Source organism: Protopterus annectens, chromosome 10.part0 (assembly GCF_019279795.1).
Source record: "Protopterus annectens isolate FY-2018-M chromosome 10.part0, PAN1.0, whole genome shotgun sequence".
Taxonomy (NCBI): domain Eukaryota; kingdom Metazoa; phylum Chordata; order Ceratodontiformes; family Protopteridae; genus Protopterus; species Protopterus annectens.
The window spans coordinates 373,565,266-373,591,554 of NC_056744.1; the positions used below are offsets into that span (position 1 = coordinate 373,565,266).

The 26,289-nt window shown below is 45.6% G+C and overlaps 1 protein-coding gene across 1 annotated transcript in view; it reads right to left on the reverse strand.

The window, feature by feature from the left end:
• DHX9 (DExH-box helicase 9) overlaps positions 1 to 26,289 on the reverse strand; it is a 1,660,482-nt gene that overhangs the window by 110,672 nt on the left and 1,523,521 nt on the right. Inside the window, exon 22 of the mRNA XM_044086769.1 lies at positions 24,543 to 24,670. Within this exon, the coding sequence (XP_043942704.1) occupies positions 24,543 to 24,670 (128 nt within the window). The remainder of the gene's footprint in view (positions 1 to 24,542; positions 24,671 to 26,289) is intronic.

The window sequence follows — 26,289 nt, forward strand, 5'->3', positions numbered from 1 at the left end:
GGCTCAAAAGACAAACCCACCTCCATAGGTATCACAAGGGATAAGAAACTAAGAGTAATGCTACTCAACGCCAGAAGTCTAAACCTCAAGATGCATGCACTCGAAACTCTCCTTAGCATGGAGAACATTGATATCTGTGCAGTAACAGAAACCTGGTTCAGGGCTCCCGAGTGCACCCCAGCACTACCAGGTTATACCTCATACCATGCTTTTCGGCCCCAAAACTTGGACCGAACCACAAAAGGAGGGAGTATCGATATTCATCAAAGATACCCACACCTCCAGGTTGGTGGCAAAGCATGAAGCATCAGAGACTATCCATGTGCAACTAACAGTGGGTAAAAACTGCCTTCCAGTTTATAGCCTGCTACAGACCACCCTCCCAAACCCAGGAACCCCACTCGGCCTTCCTGAGAACACTGGAAAATATGAAGGTCTCTCCAAACACCATTATATTGGGCGACTTCAACTACCCCAAACATAGACTGGGAGCATTACTCTAGCTCCAACACCCTAGCCCAAAGGTTCCTAGAATTTATAAACTCAAATGATATGGAACAACTTGTTACCAATCCCACAAGAGGGGAAAACATACTGGACCTGATCATCACCAACATGGGGACTCTATGCTCCAGACCAGAAGTGTATCCCTCACTGGTAAGATCAGACCATAAACTAATCTCACTGGATATTCACATCCCGACCCCACCCCCTGCCCAGAAAACCACAGTGAAAAACTTCTCTAAAGCAAATTTCACACTCCTCAAAACTGAGGTGGAATCCTTCAAAGCCCCCGGGCCTGTGGAAAATACGGCCCAGACCGCAGAATCCTTTATAAACGCATTCTATGAACACCTTCGGGAATGCATGGATCATGCGATCCCAAATAAAACCAAGACCCAATCCTCCAAAGGCAGACGTCCTGTCTGGTGGACCCCAGCCATAAACAAACTATACAATAGAAGGAGGAAGCTACTAAATGATAGAGCAAAATCCCAAAAAGGGAAGGCATCACTGATCAGTATTAGCAAAAAACTATGGGCACACATAAAATTGTCTAAGGCCAGCTTCGAGAGAAAAGTTGCACAGGACACCAAGGATAATCACAAGGCTTTCTTTAGTTATGTTAGGAACCTGGGTGGTAATTCCCAGATATGCTCAGAATTAGTCCAAAATGACAAAAAATACACTGAACCCACAGACATTGCCAACATCCTAGCTGACAGGTTCAGCAAACCCCCACCAAAGGGGCAAATATCTATCCCAGCAGAGTGCTGGCCCCCTGACATCTCAGATGCTCAGGTAAGAGCCGCCCTCTCCAAAGCAAAAAACACAGCATCAATGGGACCAGATGGTGTCCCGGGCTCCCTACATGAACTCCAAGAAGAGCTAAACCCAAACATAAAACTACTGTTCAATCTCAGCCTTACTACAGGATATGTGCCCAAAGAATGGCGTACAGCAACAGTGGTCCCTCTCCACAAAGGTGGTGCCTCAACGGATTCTGGAAACTATCGCCTCATAAGCCTGACTAGCTTGGTCTGCAAAGCTATGGAAAGGATCATCAAGGACCTCATAAAGATATTGGGGACCTACAAACACTGGATCCTACCCAGTTCGGCTTTGTTAAGGGCGGATCCTGCCTCTTAAACCTGGTTGACTTCTTTGAAACAGTCACCAAGGCCACGGACGAGGGGAAGGTGGTCCACACAGCCTACCTGGACCTCACAAAAGCCTTCGAAACAATACCCCACTCGGGCATTATAGATAAGCTCACCAGCTTAAATATAAACCCCTATGTCACTAGATGGATTGCAAACTGGCTCAAGGACAGAACCCACATGGTTAGAATTGCTGGAGCCATGTCAGACTCCAAACCAGTTACAAGTGGTGTCCCACAAGGCTCAGTCCTGGGACCTCTCTTGTTCGGTATATATTTCTCAGAGGTACAGGCCAACACGGAAGGACTGTGGCTGACCAAGTTCGCAGATGACTGCAAACTGGGCGCCATAATCAACTCTCCAGCCGACACAAGCATCCTCCAAAAGGGCCTCAAAGAAACAGACAACTGGTGCCAGAGCCATGGCCTCAAGCTAAATGCCAAAAAGTGTATAGTCATCCCCTTTGGCAAAAACAAAGTTCCCACAAATTACCACATAGGTGGCAATCCATTAAGTACAGAAGAAGTAATTAGGGACCTGGGGACCCAAGTTGATAGCAATCTCTCATTTGACAACCACGTGGCCAAAGTGGTTAGAAAAACATTTTATATAGCCCACATAATCATGAAGGGATTCACATCTAGATCAGGGGAGGTCATCGTGCCTCTTTACTCATCCCTCATCAGGCTCATAATTGAGTACAATGCCCCTTTTGGGATGTACCTTACCAGACACCTGCAGCAACTGGAAAGACCCCAAAAGTACCTCACCAAGAGGATCAAAGGGCTCAAACAGATGCCACATGCTGCCCGGTTAAAGAAACTCCAGCTCTACTCAGTGGCATACCGCGTGTTCAGAGGCGATCTGTGCCTGACATATAAAGCCATGTCCAACCCGGAATTAATGGACATGCTGCACCTCAGAAAATCCAAATCCCATCGAGCTACACGCTCGAGAGACTTGAACCTCAGCACTGAAATAAATAGGACATGCTGGAGGGACAGATTCATAACCCAGAGGCTCCCTTCACTCTGGAATAAAATCCCAGTCCAGGTTAGGCAGAGTCCCTCACTGACTCTCTTCAAGAGGAATCTTGATGAGTGGATGGGAGATCGTGGGTTTACCCCGGGTATCACTTCTGTCTCACTGTTAGATAGAGGCACAGTATACTAACCTCGAAAAAGGGCATAGCAAAATAAATTTAAAATGGGTGGCGAAAGCCAAACACATTCTGGCTAGGCTTATAAATTCCCTAGGGCAGATAACTTAGTATGAACCTATGGGCTCCGGAGCCGACTGGGTCGGAACAGAGAACAATTTTGCCAAAACCGGTGACTGAAGGAGTCTCTGCACTACTATCGACGTCCACATCTGATAAGGTCCTGAAGGATTTAGAGGATAGAGAAGGAGATAGAGACTTCCTCTCCTAAGGGGACCTGGGAGGAGGCGATACTGGCCTAATGCTAGACGATCGGCTCCGAATAGGTTCCAAGATGATTGGAGCCGACGCAGCCTCCATAAAGTACAGTTTTGTACCTACCATAAATGTAGATGTCCGAACTGGATAGCATCTGCAGTCATAACAACTGGGTTGTCCTGTCGTCAGGCAGCCCTTCAGTCGGCCGGATTCCAAAGTCCGGGTCCGGCTTCGGCTGATGTCGCACTTCACCCGACGTCATCTCTGTTGGTCTTCGGGTATAAAGGCATCAGCGGCCATTTTCCTCAGTGTTTCTTGCCCCAGATGCCAGTAGCCCTCTTGAAGGCTAAAATTTGGATAAATGCCAATGTTTCCAAAAAGATAGAGGTAAACACAAAAGTAAGCATGTATGTACATATATACAAACAAATACACCATAAAAGACTCCCCCCACCAGCTAGCTATTAGGAGGGTAAACACCCTAGGAGTACCACAGAGGGGAAGGAGGGAGGGTAATCCTGACTGCAGATGCTATCCAGTTCGGACATCTACATTTATGGTAGGTACAAAACTGTACTATGTCCTTCATGGATGCATCTGCAGTCATAACAACTGGGTGGAATACCATAGCCAACTAGGGGAGGAGGAATAAACTAGATTATGGTGTGTTTAGGATCCCTTGCAGTACAGCAGTGGCAAACCCTGCTCGGGATCTGGAATATAGAGGCAAATTATAATGCTTGGCAAATGTATGCACGGAGGTCCAAGTAGCCGCCTCAATAATGTCTTTGGTTGCCACTCCTCGTAAGAAGGCTGTGGTAGTGGCTGTTGCCCTTGTAGAATGAGGTCTTATGTTCTGTGGAATTGGTTTTCCATGGAAGGAGTAACAGAATCGTATGCAATTTCCTATCCATTTGGAGATTGTCTGTTTGGAAATAGCTTTTCCTTCCCTTCCTGTTGCATAGGCTACAAAAAGCTGGTCAGTTTTTCTGCTACTTTTGTTCTGTCCAAATAGTAGCGTAGCTGTCTATGTACATCCAAGGTATGCAGTATTCTTTCCCCTCTGTTTTGTGGGTTGGGAAAGAAGGTAGGTAGGTGGATTGCCTGGTTTAAAGACACTCTGGATACCACCTTAGGCATAAATGTAGGGTTAGTCCTCATGGACACTATCTTGGTGGAAGATTAGGAAGGGTTGTACTGCCATTAGGGCCTGAAGTTCAGAAACCCTCCTGGCTGAGGTTATTGCCAGTAGGAAGGCAGTTTTCCATAGATGCTGTAGGTCTGCTGTTGCTGCTGGTTCAAAGGGTGATAGTGTCAGCTTTTCTAGCACAAAGTTCAAGTCCCAAGCTGGCAATGGTGGTTTCCTTGGAGGTTTTACATTCTTGATTCCTCTGAGGAACTGCCTGAGTAAAGGGTGTGAAAAAACAGGTGGATCAAAGCTGTATTCTGCTGATATAGCTGATGCATGTATCTTGATGGAGGAGTAGGACAGGCCTGAATGTAGAAGTTCGGCCAGATACTCCAGAATGTTAGGCATATCTATGTTTGACACATCTTTTCCTCTTTGAGTACTCCAAATGACAAACCTTTTCCATTTTCCTGCATAGTTCCTTCTTGTTGAAGGTCTGCGGGCTTCAAGAATAATGTCTAACTCTTTGGGAAAGTTCTGGATTAGCTGCTATGTGATGTTCCATGCAGTCAGTTGCAACGTTTTTAGGTTTGGATGCATGATGCTGCAGTTGTTCTGAGTTAACATCAAAGGCATCAGGGGTATTGGCCACATATTGTTCCGAGACATGCTCCTCAGCAGTGGGTACCAGTGTTGTCTTGGCCAGTTTGGAGCTATCAGGATTATCCTTGGATGTTCTTCCTTGATTTTTAGTAATACCTTGTGTATCAAGGGAAGAGGTGGGAATGCATATGCTGTTAGGCCTTTCCAGCTGAAGGAGAGCGAATCCACTTTCCATGCTAGTGGGTGGAATGTCCTTGTGCAGAATTTTTGAGCTGGTGATTGAGAGGGAAGCGAATAGATCTATCTGAGGCATTTCCCATTTCTTTGAGATGGTGTTGAAGATGTCCGGGTGTAGCATCCATTCGTGGGCATCCGATGTGGTTCTGCTTAATATGTCTGCTAGAGTATTGTCTTTTCCCGGTACAAATATTGCCTGTAACTGGATGTTGTAGCTGAGTGCCAGGTTCCACAGCTCCAAAGTCATTCTGCATAGGGGGTATGAATGAGTGCCTCCCTGTTTGTTGATGTACCACATGACTGTGGTGTTGTCTGTCCTTATCATCAACTGGCCCTCTGAGGAATGGTCTGAACTTTTGGATTGCCAGTTTTACTGCCAGCATTTCTTTTAGGTTGATGTGCAGGTGAAGTTGATCCTACGTCCACAATCCTTGCACGCATTTGTCCAGCATGTGGGCCCCCCATCCTAGGTCTGAAGCGTCTGTTGTGATGGTCTGGCTTGCTTGACATCTGCGAAAGGGTAGCCCTGGGTTTGACTGGCATGCTTGAGCCCACCATAGGAACTCCTGTTTTAAGCATGGAATTAGTGGAATTTCTGTTTCTAGGCTGTGTCTGTGTTGGGACCATAAATTCTTTAGGTACCACTGTAGTTTTCTCATATGTAGTCTGGCAAGTGGGACCAAGATTATGCATGATGCCATGAAGCCCAAGGCCTGCAGTACTTTTCTTGCTGTTAACTTGTTCTGTTTTGTTAGTGCCAAGAAGTAAAGAGGAGTTCTTTTTGTTTTCTGCAGTTAGGAATGCCATTTGTTTTACTGTGTCCAATTCCAGCAAGAATGTCCTTGTTTGGGATGGTATCAGCCTTGATTTTGTAAATTGACTGTGTATCCCAGTGCTTGTAGCAAGTAAATGACCCTTTGTAAATCTGTTGTCAGCTTGCTTTTGTTGTCCCCTTGTAGCAGGCAGTCGTCCAGGTATGGGTAAATTTGAATTCCCTGTAGTCTGCAGTGGGCGATTACTGATGCCAGGCATTTTGTGAATACTCTGGGCGCAGTAGATAAGCCAAAGGGCAATGCTGAGAATTGATAATGCTCTGATCCTGCAAGAAATCTGAGGTATCTTCTGCAGATTGGTCGAATGGGGACGTGCAGGTATGCCTCCTTGAGATCTAGAGTTACCAGCCAACACTCCTTGCCCAGCATGGGAAGAAGTTGCTGTAGGGTCAGCATTTTGAATTTTGGGACAATGATGTATGTATTTAAGATGGACAGGTCGAGAATAGGTCTCCAACTTTTTTCCTTTCTTGGAACTAGGAATAGTCTGGAGTAGAATCCCTTTCCTTGTTCTGTTGTTGGCACTCTTTCCACAGCTCTCATGTTTGCTAACTGCATTATCTGTTGTAGAGCCTCTGTTTTTGATTTGGAGGTAGATTTGGCATTCCTCTTTTGACTGGTAAAGTGTGGAAGTGGAACCGGTAACCTTGATCTATGGTTTGTAAAATCCACTTGTCTTTTGTGATATACTGCCAGTTCTTTGAAAATAAGGTTAATTTGCCGCCTAATGGAGCTGCTATTTGTTCCCTGGTAGGCGGATTTAGAGTTAAGTCACTGTGGTTGTGTTGTTGTAGTGGCAGTGGTTGTGTCTGTGCCTCTGTTGTTACCTTGCCACTGTCGTCCTCTGTAGGCACCTCCTCTGGATTGGTTTCTGCCTCTGGAACGTCTATTCCTGCCCTTTGGGATCTTGTGGAGTCAGGAAAGGACCAATTTTTGGCAGGCCAGTTCCTGCTAAACCTTGGGAGTTGAACCTGCAAGAAATCTTTAACCGTTTGAACAGATTTTGCCTTTTCTTCCATTTTCTTCATTACCTGCTGGGCAGGTGTACCAAACAAGCTGGTCTTATCCATAGGAGCATCTAATAACTTAGCTTTAACATGATCCGGTAAAGCTTGTTCCTTTAGCCAGGCATGCCTTCTTATCACTGTGCCAGTCATGGCTGATCTAAATGAAGCCTCCAGTGCATCATAGCCACATTTTAAGGAATGGTTACTAACCTGTTGTATGTTATTTACCATTTCTAATACATATTTCTTATCAATAGATTCATCAGAGGATAGCTTTTTTGTTAACTGATCAAGCATAAACTCTTGGTATTGTATCATGTGAAACTGACAGTTTAAAGCTCTAGCTGAGAGAGTAGCTGAGGTGTAGACCTTTTTACCCCATCTGTCTAATGACCTGGCTTCCCTTTCAGAAGGAATAGGGTTTTTAGCTGTGGTCGGGGCTACTGCCCTGGGACCCTGGGATATAGTTTCGGGGTCTGCAAGTGGGGCCTTGTAAAGGTGGTGATGAGTGTCTGGTACCCTGTAAAATCTGTCTGGTTTGGCAGGGGCTGGAGGTAAAGAATCTGGTGCAGAGCAGACATCATTGAAGGCATCATCCACCACAGAGAGAACAGGAGGTATAGCTAAGGGCCTGTGCTGTGGAAGGTGCAGAAAGGTCCTAAGTCTTTTCCTGGAGTCTGAGAAATCCTGCTGCTGCCATTGGAACTGCTCTCACATGGCATGTAAGGTTTCCCCAAAAGAGAATTCTTCTGGTGGGGAAGCAGCTGGAATGGATTCTTCAGCATCTGAGTCTTCAAAATTGGAGAAAGGAGCCTCTGGCTGGTCTGTTATGTCTGATTCATCGGCAGAATCATCAGAGGACACAGGTTGGGGGGGCTCTGCCCTAGGTCTCTTCTCTGGGGGCTGAGAGGCCCTGTCTGGGTGAGATTGAGATCCCCTAATTAATGAAATTAAATCTTCTGCCAGAGTAAGCATTTGTGAACTAGAAGAGGGCCTGGTTGTAGGGGGTTTAACAGGCACTGTTTTAGAAGTTTTGGCTGCTTTAGCCCTGGCAAAGGCCTTAATGGACATGGCTGCTGGAGGCCTAGCAGCACCACGTGCTGGGGTAGAGACATCCAAAGGAATGGTGTCTGATAAGTCAGTGGCAACCACCGTAGTGGATAAAATTTCTGAGGCCGATTCAAGAGAAGCAGGGGCCTCAGTGGTAGTGATAGATTCAGCTGTACTGAGATCAGTTTTCGGTTTCGGCGAAACCGAGACACTCGATTTGCTTAACCATGGTTTCAGCGAAACCGCGGACCCGAGTGTCGGTCTTTATCTTTGCGTTTTTAGCTGTTTGGGTAGTCGGAGGATCCGGCGGCATAATATACGCAAAATCAGAACCGAAAAACTGTTCAGCAAACTCCGACCGGCGCCTAAGCGTTTCGGTTGAATGAAGCACAGGCAGAACAGGCTGCTACGTCGTGGGCTGGGCCTAAACAAGGCAGACAATAAGAGTGGAAATCTTTATGAGATATTTGTTTCCCACAGGTTAAACAATTATTAACTTTTTCTGACATCGGCTGAGGCAAGAAAGAGTCCCCAACGGGTACTTAGCTTTAGAAGTCTTGTAGTATTCGGTAGAAGTAATCTCTGGATCCGACCGACCGGCACTTGCGAACAGCTTCTGCTTGGGCCGCGGCAAGAAAGACTTAGGAAAATGGCGTCGGCTGATGCCTTTATACCCGAAGACCAACAGAGATGACGTCGGGTGAAGTGCGACATCAGTCGAAGCCGGACCCGGACTTTGGAATCCGGCCGACTGAAGGGCTGCCCGACGACAGGACAACCCAGTTGTTATGACTGCAGATGCATCCATGAAGGACATCAACTGACACTTCCTGCGGCCGCGAGGACAATGGAGCCAAATATGTTGAAGCAGACTTTGCTATTTTGTCCGGTGGCTCCAAGGAGACTGATGGAGCAGATCATCTCTCTTTAGATTTAGAAGATTTTGCTTTAGAGCTGGAAGCAGTTTCCAGACCCTCCTCAAAGGAGGGGTTCAGAAGTCTCTTCAAAATCAATTTATTCTTCCTTTTCTGAAGAACTCCCGGACTAAAAGCATGACAGAAACGGCAAGACTCCTGGAGATGGATTGCTCCCAGACAATACACACAGACAGAATGTCAATCAGTAATGGACATTTTATAACTGCACCTAGAGCATTTCTTGAAGCCCGAGGGCTTGTGCTCCTTAGAATCTTTGGACATAGTTACCCAACAACAAAAGGCACCAAAGACAAATAATCACTGAATAAAGGACCAACGGTCAAACAGTCACAGGGTGGGAAAAAACTACCACAAACAAAATACCTCAAGATCTCTAATTTAAACGATCCTTAGACAAAACACAAGGGGGGAAGGACTAAAACCTCTAAAGGGTTTTAGACCCGGTAAAGTTTGTAACACAAGGAAGCAAGGAGACAGACCAAGTCCTCTAACTGAAACGGGCCAAGCCCGTTGGAAACAGCTAGTGGGATACCACAGAAAAAACTATCAAACACAACTTTTCCACAATACAAGACCAAAACACACAATAGCTATTAAAATTGCTTTTTGTTTGCAACCAATTCTCTAATAATGAAGAAAAAAGGGTACTTAGCCACAGCCAAGAGCGAGACCACGTCCGAGCTACACGAGCGGCAAACGAGATCTGGGGAGAGAGAGTAGTGTAGCATGGGATACCATCTTGGCCCAGCCAATAGAAAGACTTCGAGCTAGAAAAGTTGGCTTGAGTCGGAGCCGACATTCGGCTCCGAACCCAAGGGTAAGAATGTAGGCGAGATCAGACTACATAACATCCTGCATTTCTTCTCCGCACATTCAGAATTTAACATTTTCTGTTTCAGCAATATCATAACATGCTGTTGATATTTGAGCATATGAAACTGACAGTTTAAGGCCCTAACTGCCAAGGTTGCAGATGTGTAAACCTTCCCCCCCCCATCTATCCAGTGCCCTTGAATCTTTGTCAGAGGGTGTAGGATTTTTTGCTGCTCAACTCCCTTTGGACCCTGTGAAGTAGTCTCTGGGTCAGCAGCAGGGTTTCTAAATAAAAATTTATGCGAGTCAAGGACCCTGTAATATCTGTCTGGTTTACTGGGAGCTGGAGGTAAGGAGTCAGGGGTCAAGCTAGACTCCGAAAAAACATCATCCACTATGTCTAACACAGGGGGTATGGCTAAAGGGCTAAAGGCCTGTGCTGGGGTAGAAGGAAATCTCTGAGCCTTTTCTTAGATTCTGAGAAATCTTGGCTTTCCCAGTGGAAATGCTCCCTCAAAGTATGCAAGGTTTCCCCAAATGAATAATCCTCAGGTGGAGATGCTGAAGGAAAAGATTCCTCTGCATCAGAATCCTCATAAGGGGGTAAAGAATATTCTTGATCAGAAGAATCAGAAGAAATGGAAACCTGATCTGAAGATTCATAATCAGTGTCTTGCCTAGGCCTCTTATCAGGAGGGGGATGGGAACCCCTGATCAAGGTAATCGGGTCTTCAGCCATTTTGATCATCTGTTTTCTGGGCATAGAGGCCTGTACATGTGGTTCCCGAGTAGGTTTCTTTGTTTTAGAAGATGCTTTAGTCTTGGTCTTTGCAGCTGTCAGTTTAATGTAAAAATGCTGAGGTCTGAATACACCCTCAGAAGCTGTTACCTGCTCAGTGGCTCCGGACCCATCTGAGGGATTAGCATCCGTGGGTCCAATACTTTGAGTATCTAGAGGCATGGCCGACTCCACGTGGGAGTCGGTAGCGGCCTGTGACTCTAAAGTAGCTGGTGTCAGGGGCTGTGAAAGCGCCTCAATGAGAACCGGTGACTGGCTTAGGAGAAGCTTTGTCGTCGGTTTTGGACCTCGGATGTTTGTCTCTGCCCTTTTCTTTGTGTTTTTTGTAATCTCCGGTAGTCGGATTACTATCAGATGACATTTTTGGATAATTAAACCTGCTTCCAAAATACTTTCAGGCAAAATTATACAAATGCTTAATAGTGCATTGGTTAAATCTAGCACAAAACCGACAACCAGTAACGTTGTGATCAGGGCCTAGGCAAGGAACACAGTATAGATGGAAATCCTTATGATGTATTTGCTTCTCACAAGTAATACAATTATTAACTTTTTCTGACATCGGTCCTGAGCAAGAAAACAGTTTCCCCAACGGGGTACTTAGCTTTAGTGAAGACTTCGGTTCTGAAACTCAAAAAATAGAAGTTATGTTCTTACCATAACGTTCCATGTTAGTTGTCTTCTTCTCGCCTTCTTCTTGCTGGATGGGTTCGGAGCCGACCTCGGCTCCGACTCGGCCACTCTAAAAGCTCGAGAGTTGGTTCCACCGGCTCGAGGCTCCCCTTATATCCCACAATGCTAGGCGAGAGTTACCTCAGATCTCGTTTGTAAGCTAACCCCAGCTTATGATAGTAACAGTATATAACAGAATAACTATAAACAGAGTCCACCTCTAACAACAGGGAGAAGAAGGGTGACCTACATCCTGAAACAAGAAATATGCATAATAGCATATAGCTAAGAAAGAGGTGGCAGAAAGAGAGGTCACGATCACAACTCCTCTAGGTCTGTCCAGGCCAGGGGAAGGAGGGTGGGGAAGAAGAAGGCGAGAAGAAGACAACTAACATGGAGCGTTATGGTAAGAACATAACTTCTATATGTTAAGTTGTCTATCTCGCCTTCATTCTTGCTGGATGGGACCGTCCCTAGCACCTTGTCCCGGTGGCCTAACGGAACAGACTCCTGAGAACAGTGGAACCAAAATTAGCTCTGTGCCTAGAAGCTAAATCCAACTTATAATGGGAAATAAAAGTGTGAGGAGTAGCCCAAGTAGCCGCTGCACAAATGGTGTCAATAGGCAGTCTGTCTTGGAAGGCTAGAGAAGTAGCCAAAGCTCTGGTGGAATGGGCTTTAGGTTTATTAGGCAGTTTTGGTGTCTAATCTCATAAACAAGGGTAATCAGAGATGTTAGCCATCTGGATAAAGATACCTTTGAAACTGGAAGTCCCTTTCTGCTTTCCGCATAGGAGACAAACAGCTGATCAGATTTTCTGAATTGTTTCGTCCTGTCCAAGTAGTACCTTAATTGACGATGAACATCCAGGCAGTGTAATTTTTGTTCAGACCTATTTGAATACTCCCGGAAAAAGACAGGGAGGTCAATGCACTGGTTTAGGTTTGATGTTGAAACCACCTTAGGCAAAAAGGACGGGTTAGTTCATAAGGAAACTCTGTCCTTATGGAACACAAGGTAAGGAGAACGACAACTGAGTGCTTGAAGTTCTGAAATTCTTCTAGCTGATGTGATAGCCACCAGAAAGAGAGTTTTCCAGGATAATAACTTTAAGGAACATGAAGCTGCAGGTTCGAAGGGGAAAGAATCAAAGAAGCAAGAACTAAATTTAGGTCCCAAGGAGAAGGAGGATTTCTTACAGGAGGTCTGAGAAGAAAACTCCTTTCAAAAAGGCTTTGCAGAGTTTGTGGGACATTAGGGCGGATTCAGAAATACCCACATGGAAATTAGAAATAGCTGCCAATTGAACCTTAAGAGTAGATGGAGATGAACCTGCATGGAAGAGTTCAGCAAGAAAATCAAGGACTAGTTGGATGGAAGCGGTGAAAGGATCTATGTCCTTTCCTTGTGCCCAATATGAAAAGCGTTTCCACTTACTCAAATAAATCTTCGAGTGGAAGATTTATGGGAAGCTATCAAAATATCTCTAACAGAGTGAGATAATTGAGGAAGCCTGGCTACGGTTGGAAGTGGAGGAACCAAGCAGTGAGGTTCAGAGAGGGAGGGAGCGATGAAACTGACCCGACTGATGGATCAAAAGATCTGGAACTAGGTCCAGATTCCACGGTCGCTCAAAAGAAATCGATGTAGAAAGGGGAACCACACTTGTCGAGGCCAGTAAGGAGCAATGAGGATCAATGAGGCCTTCTGAGCGATAGCTTTCTGTATTACTTGAGAGATCAGTGGGAAAGGAGGAAATGCATACAGAAGTCCCGGGGCCAAACTTGGACTAGCGTCCCTGCTGGGTTGGCCTGGTAAAGGGAATAGAGTGAAGTATTCTCTGCACTTGCTGTTTTGGGGAGTAGCAAAAGATCGCAGCAAGGCTGACCCCACTTGAGAAAAATCTCTCTCACTACAGAGTCTTTCAGAGACCACTCGTGATGCATGAGAATAGCTCTGCTCAACTTGTCCGCAATGTGATTGGACTTCCCGGGGATGTGCGTTGCTATCAGAAAATGCTGAGAAGAAATCGCCCATTGCCACAGTCTGAGTGCTTCTCGACACAGGGGTATGGTCTGGTTCCGCCTTGTTTGTTGATGTACCACACTACAGACATATTGTCTGTCTGGATTGCAATCGTTCCCAAGGGAAGAGAGTCTTGAAGGGCTTGCAACGCTAAAAGCACTGCTCTCATCTCCAGAACATTTATGTGCAAGTGGCATTCGTTTGGTTGCCATGTGCCCTGGACTGTCCTGCCCTGATAATGCCCCCCACCCGATCAGGAGGCATCCGTTGTCAGAGTAGCAACCGGAGGAGGAGGAACAAATGGTCTCCCCAACAGGAGCTGGGGGGAAGACATCCACCACATGAGATGCTTTTTGCACGCTTGCGTGATCATAATGGTGTGAGACATTGGAAGTTCCTGGTATGACCATTGAGAAAAGAGCATCCACTGGAGGATCCGCATGTGGTATCTGGCCAATGGGAGCAGAGGTATGGCGCTGCCATAATTCCCAACACCTTTAGAACTAACCTGGCTTTGGCTCTGTTGTTGTTGAGAAGAAGTGACACCAATTTTTGAATGTCTGATATCCTTTGGTTCGTTAGTGTTGCAGACATGTTTACAGTATCTAAATTTAGCCTATGTAGGTAATAGTGCGACAAGGCGACAAAACAGACTTTTCGCAATTTATTGAGATACCCAGTTTTTGACAGGCGCGAAAAGTGTAATCTCTGGCCATCAGAAGGAGATGCTTGGTGGGAGCTGTGAGGAGCCAGTCGTCCAAATATGGAAACACCTGGAATCCTTGTCGTCTCAGGTGAGAAGCTACCACTGCCATGCATTTGGTAAACACCGGGGGCAGTGGTGAGACCAAAGGGCAGGGCCCTGAATTGAAAATGACTGGTTCCCAGCCTGAAGCGGAGGAATCTTCTGGAGCGCCTGTTCATTTTTATGTGATAGTACGCGTCCTGAAGGTCTATAGAGCACATCCAGTTTCCTTTTCCCAATAGGGAAGAATGGATTGCAGCGTGACCATCCGAAATCTTGTTTTCTTGACCGATCTGTTCAAGATACTGAGATCCAAAATTGGTCTCCAGTCCCCTGATTTCTTTGGAACTAAAAGAACCTTGAGTAGATTCCGGATCCTAGTTGGTCTGCTGGCACTGACTGAATAGCTCTTTTGCAAGCAGTTTTGAAATTTCCAAAGCTGCTATATCCCTTTGAGCGGTGGAACATCTGGAAGGGATTTTTGACTGACTTGGAAAGCGAAGAAAGGGAATAGAATAACCTTCGAAATGATGGACTGTACCCATTTGTCTTGTGTCAAGGATAGCCAGGCTTCTGGGTACAGTGACAATCTTCCCCGACTGCCTCCGAAGATGGGCAGTCGGGCAACACCTCAGGGATGCTGAAAGGGCTTATCGGAGGCGTTTCGATTGCCCTGGTTCTGGACCCCTGCCTCTAGGGCGGCGTCTACCATTGTTGTTCCCCCCTCTGCCTCTGGCGGGAACCCGACTCTGTCGTCAGGCGAAGTCCCTTGAGATTGTTTACGAACCACATCTTTCCCCTTCTGGCCTTTAGGGTAAGGCCTAGAAGGAGTGGAAACGGACTCCGGCGGCAGAAAGGGTCTTGCCATCCGTCTCGCACCTAGTCAGGGTTTCTTTCACTTGTGGACCAAAAGAGATGATCCATCAAAAGGGGAGTTCGTGAAAGACGTCTTGAAAGGTTCCAAAATTGCATAGCCGCATCCAGGCGTGCCTACGTAAGGCTACCCCTGTTCCTCTGCTCTGCTCGCTCCATCGGCCGCATAAGAGAGGAGGCGCATGGAGGAGTTGGAAATAGAATTAGGATAGCCAGCTGCGTGTTCATTTTCTCTTGAAACCCGCAGCTGTAGGGTCCCTCAGCATTTCACTCGCTTCTTTGATCAAGTCCCTTTGAAGGCGAGTGAAATGGCACAAATAATTCAGCGAGCATAGTAAATGTCGCTGAGGAGAACATCCGCTTCCATTACCTATCCATGGACCTAGATTCCTTGTTAGGTGGATGGACAGGCACTGAAGGATCAGCCAGTTCCTTCTTTGTGGCGGCAGCTACCACCATAGCATCCACAGAGACTCCTTTTGATAAAAATTCCTTGTCTGATGGAGCTGTGATGAATTTGGAGGGTCTCCTGGGAGTGGGGTCCACTGAATCAGGAGCCGTCCATGCCTTTTTAGCAACCACCTGCATGAGGGGGTCAAGGGGGGACACCCAGGAGGTGGAAGGGCGAGAGCCAAACGCCTCAAGATACACAGATTCGTCCTCCGAAGGGTTGAGGGCTGGCCAATTTCCCTCTGTTTAAGGATCTCCAGAATGTCTGCAAATGAGACATCTTCAGAAGGGGAACGGGGAACCCTCAGAATCATCCAGATCTGTGTCGGACGTGATAGACTCAGGTGAGTCAATGTGCTTCCTCTTGCACTTCCTCTTCCGAGGGGCTCTTCTGCCAAATCAGGAGAGGCCTCGGAAGAGGATGAAATCCCAAAGGGAGCTCCTGAGGAGTTGGCTCTCTGCGGTCCGGGATGAGGGAGTGAGTCGACTTACCCTGAGGCAGCATAGAGGGAGGGGCTGACGGAGCCGACTGTGGAGTAGAGCCAGGCTCTAACACACTCCGCATGACCTCAAAGCACCCTTGTCAGGCAGAGCCAGAGGTCCCGCTCCGAGGAGCTAAGGACCCCCTCGGCACCGACAGTGATGGCTCGAGGCCGATGTCGGAGCCGAACTCACCAGCGCCGAAGCACCGAGAGGAGAGGGGTCGGACAAGGGTCCGATGCCACTCACCCCTCGGAGCCGACGAGGGAAGTCCGGCGCCGAGATTCCTCCATGGAAGAAGGCGGAGCCGAAGACAATTGTCTCGGCTCGGTGACCACAGTCTCGGTTCCGACACGATCCGGCTCCGAGCTCAAGAGAGTCGAAGGAGGAAGGAGTTGATGGACGGGACAGGCACCGACTGATGAGTCGGGCTCTGAAGCATCTGGGCTAGTGCCTCAGACTTGAGTAGTCGACTCACCACCCTCTGAAGGTCATGATCGGACAACCTCGATGACCTAGAGGAATGAGACCTTTGGCTCCGTTCAGACAGCAGGGGAGATCCTGGAGCCGAATGAACGGAGCCAAGAGAAGGTGACCTAGACCTCTTTCTGGTTGTCGGCTCCGAAGATCTTGTCGGAGCCGACACGGGTACCTCGATAACCTCGGCTCCGGTCGCCACAGAAACTGTGGACTGAGTCTTATCGGCTCCAGCCGGAGCCGATAAAGGTAAAGGTTGAACAACCTGAGGTCTCGGCTCAGAAGCCGGAGCCGAAGACCTCGATGCCTTGGAGGGCTTCCCTGTTGAGACAGACAGGGAATCCTCAGGCTTCAACAAGCCTCTCAATATGAGCTTGTTTTTTCTTTCCTGCAGGACCCTGGGGCTGAAGCCATGGCAGACAGCACAGGAGTCCTGCAGGTGCAAAGGCCCCAGACAATAGACACAAGAAGTGTGAGCGTCTGTCAGAGACATTTTCTGACAGCACGCATCACACTTCTTGAATCCGGAGACCTTTGCTTCTTTAGACATAGCCTAACTGGTGAACACAAACACACACTCAAACACACCAGTTATACTCTGTCAGAATAACAAACTTTAGTAAAAAAAAATACTAAAAAATAAACAGTAGTACACTACACAAACACTCCCTAGGGAAGGGAAGGCCTAAGGCCCAAGGGAAGAACTAACAGTTCTTTTAACAAGAAACGGGAAAAAATTAGGTTCGGGGATAAAGTTCAATGAACTACACTAATTTAAGAATAATTAAACTAAAAAAAAAAAAAAGGGGTAAAAAGAGTAACTTTTTATAGAAAAAGCTAAACTTACCAGGAACCGGTAGAAAAACCAACCTCGAAGCTGTAGCGGCAAACGAGATCTGAGGTAACTCTCGCCTAGCATTGTGGGATATAAGGGGAGCCTCGAGCCGGTGGAACCAACTCTCGAGCTTTAGAGTGGCCGAGTCGGAGCCGAGGTCGGCTCCGAACCCATCCAGCAAGAATGAAGGCGAGATAGACAACTTAACATCTAATATTTCAGGAGTCGGCCCACCGGCACTTGCGAAATGCTTCTGCTTCGGGCACTGCGCGGCAAGAAAGACTGAGGAAAATGGCATCGGCTGTTAGTTTTATACCCGACGACTTGACATCATGGAAGAAGAGACCGCAACTGACGCAGGACCCAAGACTTTGGAATTCAGGTCGACTGAGGGCAACCTGCCAGAAGATTACCCAAATGTAAAGACTGCAACAGTGAACCACTAAGAACATCTCTGTATCCATGAGCTACCACATAGGCAACAATCTACTTAACACTGAAAGTGTGATAAGAGGACCTTAGGACCCAGGTGGTCAGTAGTCTCTCCTTTGACAGTCACATCGCCACAGTAGTCAGGAAGTCCTACGTGGCACACCTCATCATAAAAGTGTCCTCATCCAGGAAAAAAGAGGTTATTGTTCCCCTCTACTCGACACTCAGACCCATTATATAGTACAACGCCCCTTTTGAAATGTACCTCACAAGACATCCACAGCAGCTGAAAAGGCCACAGAAGTACCTCACAAAGAGGATTATTGGCCTCAAACAAATGCCCTACACTGACCGCCTCAAAAAACTCCAGCTTTACTCAGTAGCATATCGCCTACTCTGAGGTGATCTCTGCCTAATATATAAAGCTATGTCAAACCCAGAGCTGTTGGACATGCTACACCTAAAGAAATCCCAATCCCTCCGAGCTACACGTTCTAGGGACCTAAACCTTGTCACCACAATAAACAGGACATGCTGGAGGGATAGATTCCTGTCCCTGAGACTTCCCATACTCTGGAACAGGCTACCCCATCTATGTCAAGCAAAGTTCTTCATTAGCACTCCAAGAAAAATCTTGATGAGTGGATGGGAAATAGGAAATACACCCTGGAGATCACTTCTGTGTGTCTGTCAGACAGTGGCACAGGAAAATAAAACTTTCTTGGGTGGCGTAAGCCAGGGAACCTTGTTGGCTAGGGTTACGTAGGCCCTTGGGCCAACAGCCTAGTACCTACCTATGAACCTATGAACCATAATATGCTGCTGATACTTTAACATATGAAACTGGCAATTTATAGCCCTAACGGCCAAAGTAGCAGAAGTGTATACCTTCTTACACCGTCTAAGGCTCTAGAATCTCTATCAGAAGGGGTAGGATTTTTGGCAGCAGTAGCCTTAAACCCTTTTGGTCCTTGGGAAATGGTCTCTGGATCCGCAGTAGGATTCTTGAAGAGGAACTTGCGAGAGTCAGGTACTCTGCAGTACTGGTCAGGTTTTCTGAGAGCTGGAGGCAAAGTATCTGGGGTAAGGCAAGATTCCAAGAAAGCATCATCTACAATGTCCAGAACAGGAGGGGTAGCTAATGGCCTGTGCGCGGAGGCAGGAGTAAGAACTCCCCAAGTCTCTTGTTGGACTCGGAATAGTCCTGGTTTTCCCAGTGGAAATGCACCCCAAGGGTATGCAAGGTTTTACCAAAAGAAAAATCTTCTGGAGGGGAAGCACAGGGAATGGAATCCTCTGCATCAGAATCCTCATAAGTAGGTAAGGGCAAATTCAGGTATTCAAAAAGAGCAGAGATATCAGATTCCTGATCAGAAGAATCAGAAAGAAAATCAGTTCTAGGTCTCTTCGAGGGGGAAGGCTGGCTGGCTTCCCCTAATTAAGGTAATAAGTCTTCAGGCATTCTAAGCATTTGTTTTTGAGGCATATGGGCCTGAGTCTGCGATTTGGTTGCCTGTTTCCTACGCATAGTGCGAGTTTTTGGCCTAAGGAATTCGGTACTTCTGGAAGGAAACAATGGCATCAGTTTAATAACAATGTCTGTAGGCCTGAATACACCCTCAGAAGCTGGTGTCTGCACTGCGGCTCTGGACCGATCCGAGCTAGAGACATCCGCAGGTTACATAGTCGAAGAAGCATCTTGCTGCATACCGGACTCCAAATGGGTCTCAGTAGAGGCCTGCAAATCTGTAGTAGCGGGTATCAGGGGCTGCGAAAGTGTTTCACTGAGTATCGGTGGACTGGCGAGTAGCTTAACGAAAGAGTAGTTGGCAATTTTGGACTTATGCGGTCTGTCTCTTGTCTTTATACTTATGTTTTTTTCGGAAGATCGGTTGTTGGCTTAACAAAGCCATATCACAGTGTGGAGATCGAGAACAAAAGTATTTGGCTACAAAAACAGCCCGATGACAAATAGTACGGGCGTTGAACAAGGCACAAAACTGACAGTGAGGGACGTCGTGGTCTGGGCCTAAACAGAGGATGTAGTAAGAATAAAAATCTCTATGAGGTATTTGCTTTCCAAAGGCAAGACCATTCTTAACTTTTACCATCGGTTAGAGCAAGAAAAAAAGAAAGGATCCCCAACGGGGTACTTATCCTTTTTGAAGACTTCGGGTCTGAAACTCGAAAACATAAATTTCAGGAGACGGCAGACCGGCACTTGTGAACTGCTTTTGCTTCAGGCACTGCACGGCAAGAAAGACTGATGTAATGGCATCAGCTTCATGTTTTATACCCCTGATGACCTGACGTCATTGAAGAAAAGAAAGCATCCGATGACTCTGGTATTCAGGCTGGCTGAGGACTACCTGCAGGCAGATGACGCAAATGTAATGATTGCAACAGTGAAACACGAAGAACATCAGGGGGGGGGGGTACAGCTGTAGGGGAGGGGTGACTCCACTTGCAGCAGTTCAAAGCATCTTTTTTGGGTTTCTGTCATTTGGGAAGTATCCCATTTGAAATAGTCTTTCATTTTGGTGATGGTTTCATCAAATGTAATGTCTTCAGGTGGAGAATCCCCTTCCACAGAATCCTCATCAGGAGAATATTATTCCTTGGGAGAAGCAATCTGAGATGCATGAGAGATGTACTCATCCGAGGAAGAGTAGGTAGATTCATGCTCTTCTTCCTCAAGGAGGGAAGCCATGGGAATGGAAGAAGCAGAGGGTGGCCTAGGGCTTAATATAGGCAATGTAGATGTAGGTGAGGCAGAAGGCCTGAGGGCCATAAAAGCCTGCATAAGCGAAGAGGTGAAGGCCTCCCAGTCTGGAGGGCTTACAGAAGCAGGTGTAATGTGTTTTGTTTTCTGCTTCTTTTTGGAGTGGCCTTTGGAGTCTGTCTACAGCCGGGTTTAGCAGCAGCTATATCCGTGATCTAGATCCCGGTCGAAGGAACCACTAAATCTGGTTCCCCCTCAACATCGACAGGCGTCTGTCTCTGAGAAATTTCAGTGGACATGCCGGTCGTCAGCTGTGCAGCAGCCTCTGCGAGGGAGGTCGATGGAGTCGACTGATCGGCAGAGCGCCGCTCAACTCTTACATCGGTAGTTGGCGGGGTGTCTGGGTGCAAAGCGGCAAGTGATGAAGGCCTAGGCATCTTGGCCTTCTTCCGCGGAGGCTCTTGGGCGGCCTCCGAAGCGGGATCCATCCTGAGAGCCAGCAGTTTGAGGCGCTGGTTTTCTAAGTACAGGTTTAAAGCTGACAGACGGCTACGTCAGATCTTAGGCACAAAAGATTTACAAATAGGGCAGGCGTTATGGCTGTGCTCCCAGCCTAAGCAGAAAACGCATTTGTCATGGGTGTCCTTATGGGGAATTTGGAGCCCGCATTGGCACTTTCCCTTTTTCCCCTGACATCAGCTGAAAGCTACAACCAAGCCTAAGAAATGTGAAAGTCCAGTAAAAAAAATTAGAAATGCAAAAGCTCAACGGGTTACTTATCTATAGATGAACCGACGTATGGAGAGCGATCGCATGATGCAAAGTCGTCTGAGGCTGAAAAGCTCTGAGGATTGAGCGTGCAGATGACGCACTTAAGGTCTCTGGTTTATGGCCCTACGTGTGACGTCCCACGCAGCTGTAACAGCCAAGTTGAAGCTTTTGTATAGGAGCCGACGTATGAGTCGCCTGAAGGTAGGAAATCCCAGACCAAGAATACTGCAACATAGGAATAGAAAGACATTGCCTTTTATCGGACTGTTCCACCATAACTGGTTCTTAAATTTTCACAAATATTTCTTATGGATAGCTACTGCTTTCTCGATACAGCAATTTAGTCGAGTAGAACTCAGGGGTGGGAGTAGGGGATAAAACGCTATGGCTCTATTAAGGTGAGTTTGGGTACAGATGTAGCTGAAATTTAGGTCATTAAGTAGCTGCAGCAAATTTACTTTTGTCAAGTCCCTGAATACAGATGCATTAATTTTGTAGGGTATCTTCAGATCTTATATATGAATACCAATTTGTATTCTGAAAAGCTGGACGATGACACCTGCGGAGCTGTAACGAGAGGGCAATATAAAATACTGTATCCTCTTAGCAGGAATGCTTACCCTCTGTTCTAGGTAGTTCACATTTACACAGTCAAGGAAGTGATGAAAATGCTTTTAATTTACAGTAAGTGAGTTTATTGCAAGGTTATTGAAATTTTCTAAATATGTATTAGGTTATATAAGGATACTGATTATAGCATTAAAGTAGCTACAATTATTTTTTTTCAGGGGGGGAGGCATAGCGGATGATCTACAGCTAGCTATGAAGTGGTAGCTGACTTTGTTTGATTTGGACTTCCAAAATTTCAGTTAGGTTCAACAGAAAGGTGCCTTGATATGATTGGGTCTGTGACAAAAGCTGACATACTACTACAGCTGCCCAAAGATCTAAAAGCACAAAAAGTACTAAACCCAGGAACAGAGGGGGTGCTTTCACTGCAATGAAACCACACCTCTGTGACCACACAGGCATACTTCTGTTACGACACCTAGCACTGGATAGACACACCTTAATGCATTTTGAACTCAAATTTGTTAGGTGGGACTAACGAGTAAGCAGACTTTCTGAAAAGTTCACTAAAGAGGTAGTAAATGCTTTAGCCAGAATTCTAAAGCTCTGAGAGGTGCAACAATCCTTTACAAAACATAAGGGTCGGTCAGCCATCAACATCCATTACAGAACACACTGCACACCCCCAGTCCCATGTCACCAGCTACTAAACCCTTTTCTGACACCATTGATCTTGTCTTTGAATTCTGGTGTCATTCTAGATGATGGCAATATACTCCTCAAAATCACAGCGCCTTACCTGCCTCTGCCAAATACTCATCAATGTCAATTAAATCCTTCTACACGTCTCCTTGGATGGAGTGCCCAAGGTCGTCCTCCCATATAGGCCACCACTAGGTCGTAGTCACATGACAGGATGGAGGAATATAAAAGCCCTTGCTATATCCTGGACTCTAGTTCCAGAAAGACAAGCAACTGCTACTCTGGTCTTAAGTCTTGTGAGGGCAGTGTCAAATGTGCCTCGCAAGAGTCTCCAATGTGGGTGCCTTTGTTGTAGGTGTAGGCCTTAGGGTTATGGCATACTGAAGTGCTTGCAAAAGGTTCGGGATACATGTTTTCATAATGCAGATTTATGGCCTAGTGGCTGACACTACTTAGTTCTTGTTCAAGGAGGCTTGTAGAGAGCCTTCTTGTTCAAGGAGGCTTGTAGAGAGCCTTCTTGTTCAAGGAGGCTTGTAGAGAGCCTTCTTGTTCAAGGAGGCTTGTGAGAGCCTTCTTGTTCAAGGAGGCTTGTAGAGAGCCTTCTTGTTCAAGGAGGCTTGTAGAGAGCCTTCTTGTTCAAGGAGGCTTGTAGAGAGCCTTCTTGTTCAAGGAGGCTTGTAGAGAGCCTTCTTGTTCAAGGAGGCTTGTAGAGAGCCTTCTTGTTCAAGGAGGCTTGTAGAGAGCCTTCTTGTTCAAGGAGGCTTGTAGAGAGCCTTCTTGTTCAAGGAGGCTTGTAGAGAGCCTTCTTGTTCAAGGAGGCTTGTAGAGACCTTCTTGTTCAAGGAGGCTTGTAGAGAGCCTTCTTGTTCAAGGAGGCTTGTAGAGAGCCTTCTTGTTCAAGGAGGCTTGTAGAGAGCCTTCTTAAGTTCGGCATAAGTGCAATGTAGCTTAATGTTGCTCCGTTGTGCTGCTGTGATGTGTTTGTATTCCTTAAAGACTGCCTAGTGCTGTAAGAGTAAATTAAATTTTCTTGACACTCCACTAACATTTTCCATAAAGACATCCTTGAGAAGGGGAACAGGATGATAGATTCCCCTTCCTATAATCATGTGCTACTGGGGAGTAAAGCTGGCCAGAATAAGTTAACCCCGCTAAAGAAATGGAATGAAGCATGCATCTTTTTGGACAGATATCTCTTGAGGCTGGTCAGTCCATGACTGGCAAACCCTGCTGGCTCTGTTTGTTTTTTATATGGCGACATAACCACTGCAGCCCTTTCCTGAGGTTTAGAGTTCATGGACAAAGTAGTAATATACAAAGTTTTTTTTCTTGCTGACAAATGTAAAGGATGCCAGATGCCAATCAACCTAATATTCCTCAGCATGAAGAGATGAGCTCCAAATTGGAGACATCCAAATCCATAGAGGTCTGAGTGAAAGGACAGGCATCCACCAGCAGCTAATTCAAAAGTATACCATGGCCTTATGATAAGGATGCCTGTGCAGCCACTGAAGAATTTGCATTTATACCTTTGCAGTGTCAGCAAATCTCTACTCCATTTAATCATTTCCTTCCATATTCCTGGTGCCGAAGTTTTAAACCACTTTTCAGAACAATATTTGCTTTTCACAAGAGCACACACTGTACACCTTCACCCCTTAATGCTCACATTAGACCTCTCCACACCTGCAATCTCCTCGGCTATTTACTTGGGAAGGACGACGCTCTTGCGAAGCTGCACCCTACCTTCTGTCAAACTACAGGACAACAGCAAAACAATTCAAACTACTAGCATCAAAAATTGATGAAGTGCAGAGTAATGTAAAAAGTGAATGGGTTGCATCTTTCCTAGCTACATAATATTAATGCTCTGGCATCATAAATTAAGTAGAAAGAAATATATTATTTGCTCTACCACTGAACGGCATTACATGGCAACCAGATCACTGCAACAAACTATCATACAAGGCTTTTTCTTACAAATGCTCAAAATATGCTGCTCCTTTCATTAAGTACCACTAAAAGTCTGGGTTCAAAGTATTGCTGTTTTAAGTACATGGCAAACAGATATTCAAAAGAAAGGATACATTTACTAAAACACATAAAAGTGCATTAGTACTGCATAAAACCAATGTACAACAAAGCAGTCCTCAATTACCACTTAAAACATGCCTTGCACAGCTTACTAAATGAGGAATACTAGAATAATCGAACAGTGAAAAAAAGTAAAAAAACAAGACAAAGCTAAAAAAAAAAAAAGGGACAAAACCATGCTTCCATGCAAATAATTTCTAAATTACCTTCAGGGAATCCAGTACTTATTAAGATATCTTTCAGCTGTACTTTTGCCTCCCACGTCATTCTCAATGTTGCCATATTAAGACGTTTATGTTCACAGAAACGCATTTCAGCATCTTCACCTCCCATCCTAAGAGCAATCAATTATTCCACAATCAGATGTTATTTATCCACTTAAACCACTCTGCGTCTGCTAAAACAAAACTTATGTTCTGCTTACTGAAATTTACAATATCTGCAAAGCTTGAGAGAAAACTGTGTTACTCTTTCCATGTTTACAGAATAGGAGGAAAAAGGCCATGGTTATTCATATATTCTGTGTGCATGCACTCCCTGGCAGCAAATTTTTATTTAAAGAAAACCTCTACCCTCTGCTGCAATTTAACTCAATCTTCAGGTTTTTCTCCCTACACTATGGTTCCAGCATTGTGTAGGTACAAGAAACCTGCTTGTACTTAACTTTTATTTCCTTGCATTGGAATCAAACTAAGGGAAACCCTATCTACTTTAAGCTCAACTTCTTACATACTTTTCAGAAGAATTCATCTCCACCCGCATGACATATCATAGAGACATGTAGTTTACCCTATCAGGTACTGCTGTCAATCTTAGATGAGCAATTAATCCTGCTAATGCCAGGAACATAGCAGCTGAAAAAGTAAGCTGTGAACTGTTTTCCACCGTTTTTACTGCAGAGAGGAGGAGAATGCAACACCACTTTCACAGCAAAGCAATTAGATCGGTCTAGGTTTTAAAAGCAATTGTCAACTCTTCCGACAAACTGGAACACAGCACTGAAATGCTAAGCTTTAAATGTTGGTTATTTATAAAAGCTTATAGTTTGTGTATAGTTTACATATTTATATAGTTTAAATACAACTTGAATGTAGTGTCAAACGTGTAGAGAAAAATGAGGAAATATTTTTTATTGCAAAATATCAACACATTTAGCATATTCAGGCCACCCCCACACAGGACAGAACTGAAGAAAGAGACAAGTGGCACCCCTATCAACTAGACGCACTGATATTGTACATAAAAAAGGTCTTTTATGCCTTTTTGTGGCATCCGTCTAGATGGGGATGCATATGTAGTACATGCAGAATCATAGTAGCATATCTGGTACACTCAGATCCATGGTAAGAGATTTCCACTGACTGTCAGTCCTTACATTGTTAGAGTACATGAGCATTTTGAAGTCCACAAAGGAAATGTGACCATTGACAGCAACCATAACACACAGCTGAATTCACATTAATGCATGTTTACTATCTGCGTTTGCATTAAAAACTAAAGAAACAAAATCAGAAGTACTTAACTATGTTTAAATGCGCACACAGACATGCATTTAAACACAATACTGCATCCCACATCTAGTATTCTAAATGTTAGACACACGTACAGAGTCACACAAATTTCCATTTTGTTTTTGTTGAAAGGACATTATGAACACACACAGGCATATAATCTAATTCTCCGTTATACACACACACGTTTTTGTACACATGCACTTTATACACATGCATGTATGCAATATGGGGGCATACAATTTATTTACAACAAACAGTAGAGTTAAGCATTACTAATGTATACAATCTAGTAAATGTTGCTTAATGTTTTATTGGTTGCCGTCACATATTGGCTATGTGTAGCACATGCCATCTTGGTCAATGTCGGTGTTAGACTTTTCCTTCTATTGCTAAGTGCACTTAACAGTTATCTTTGCCAATGTATCCCAAGTCGTGTCTG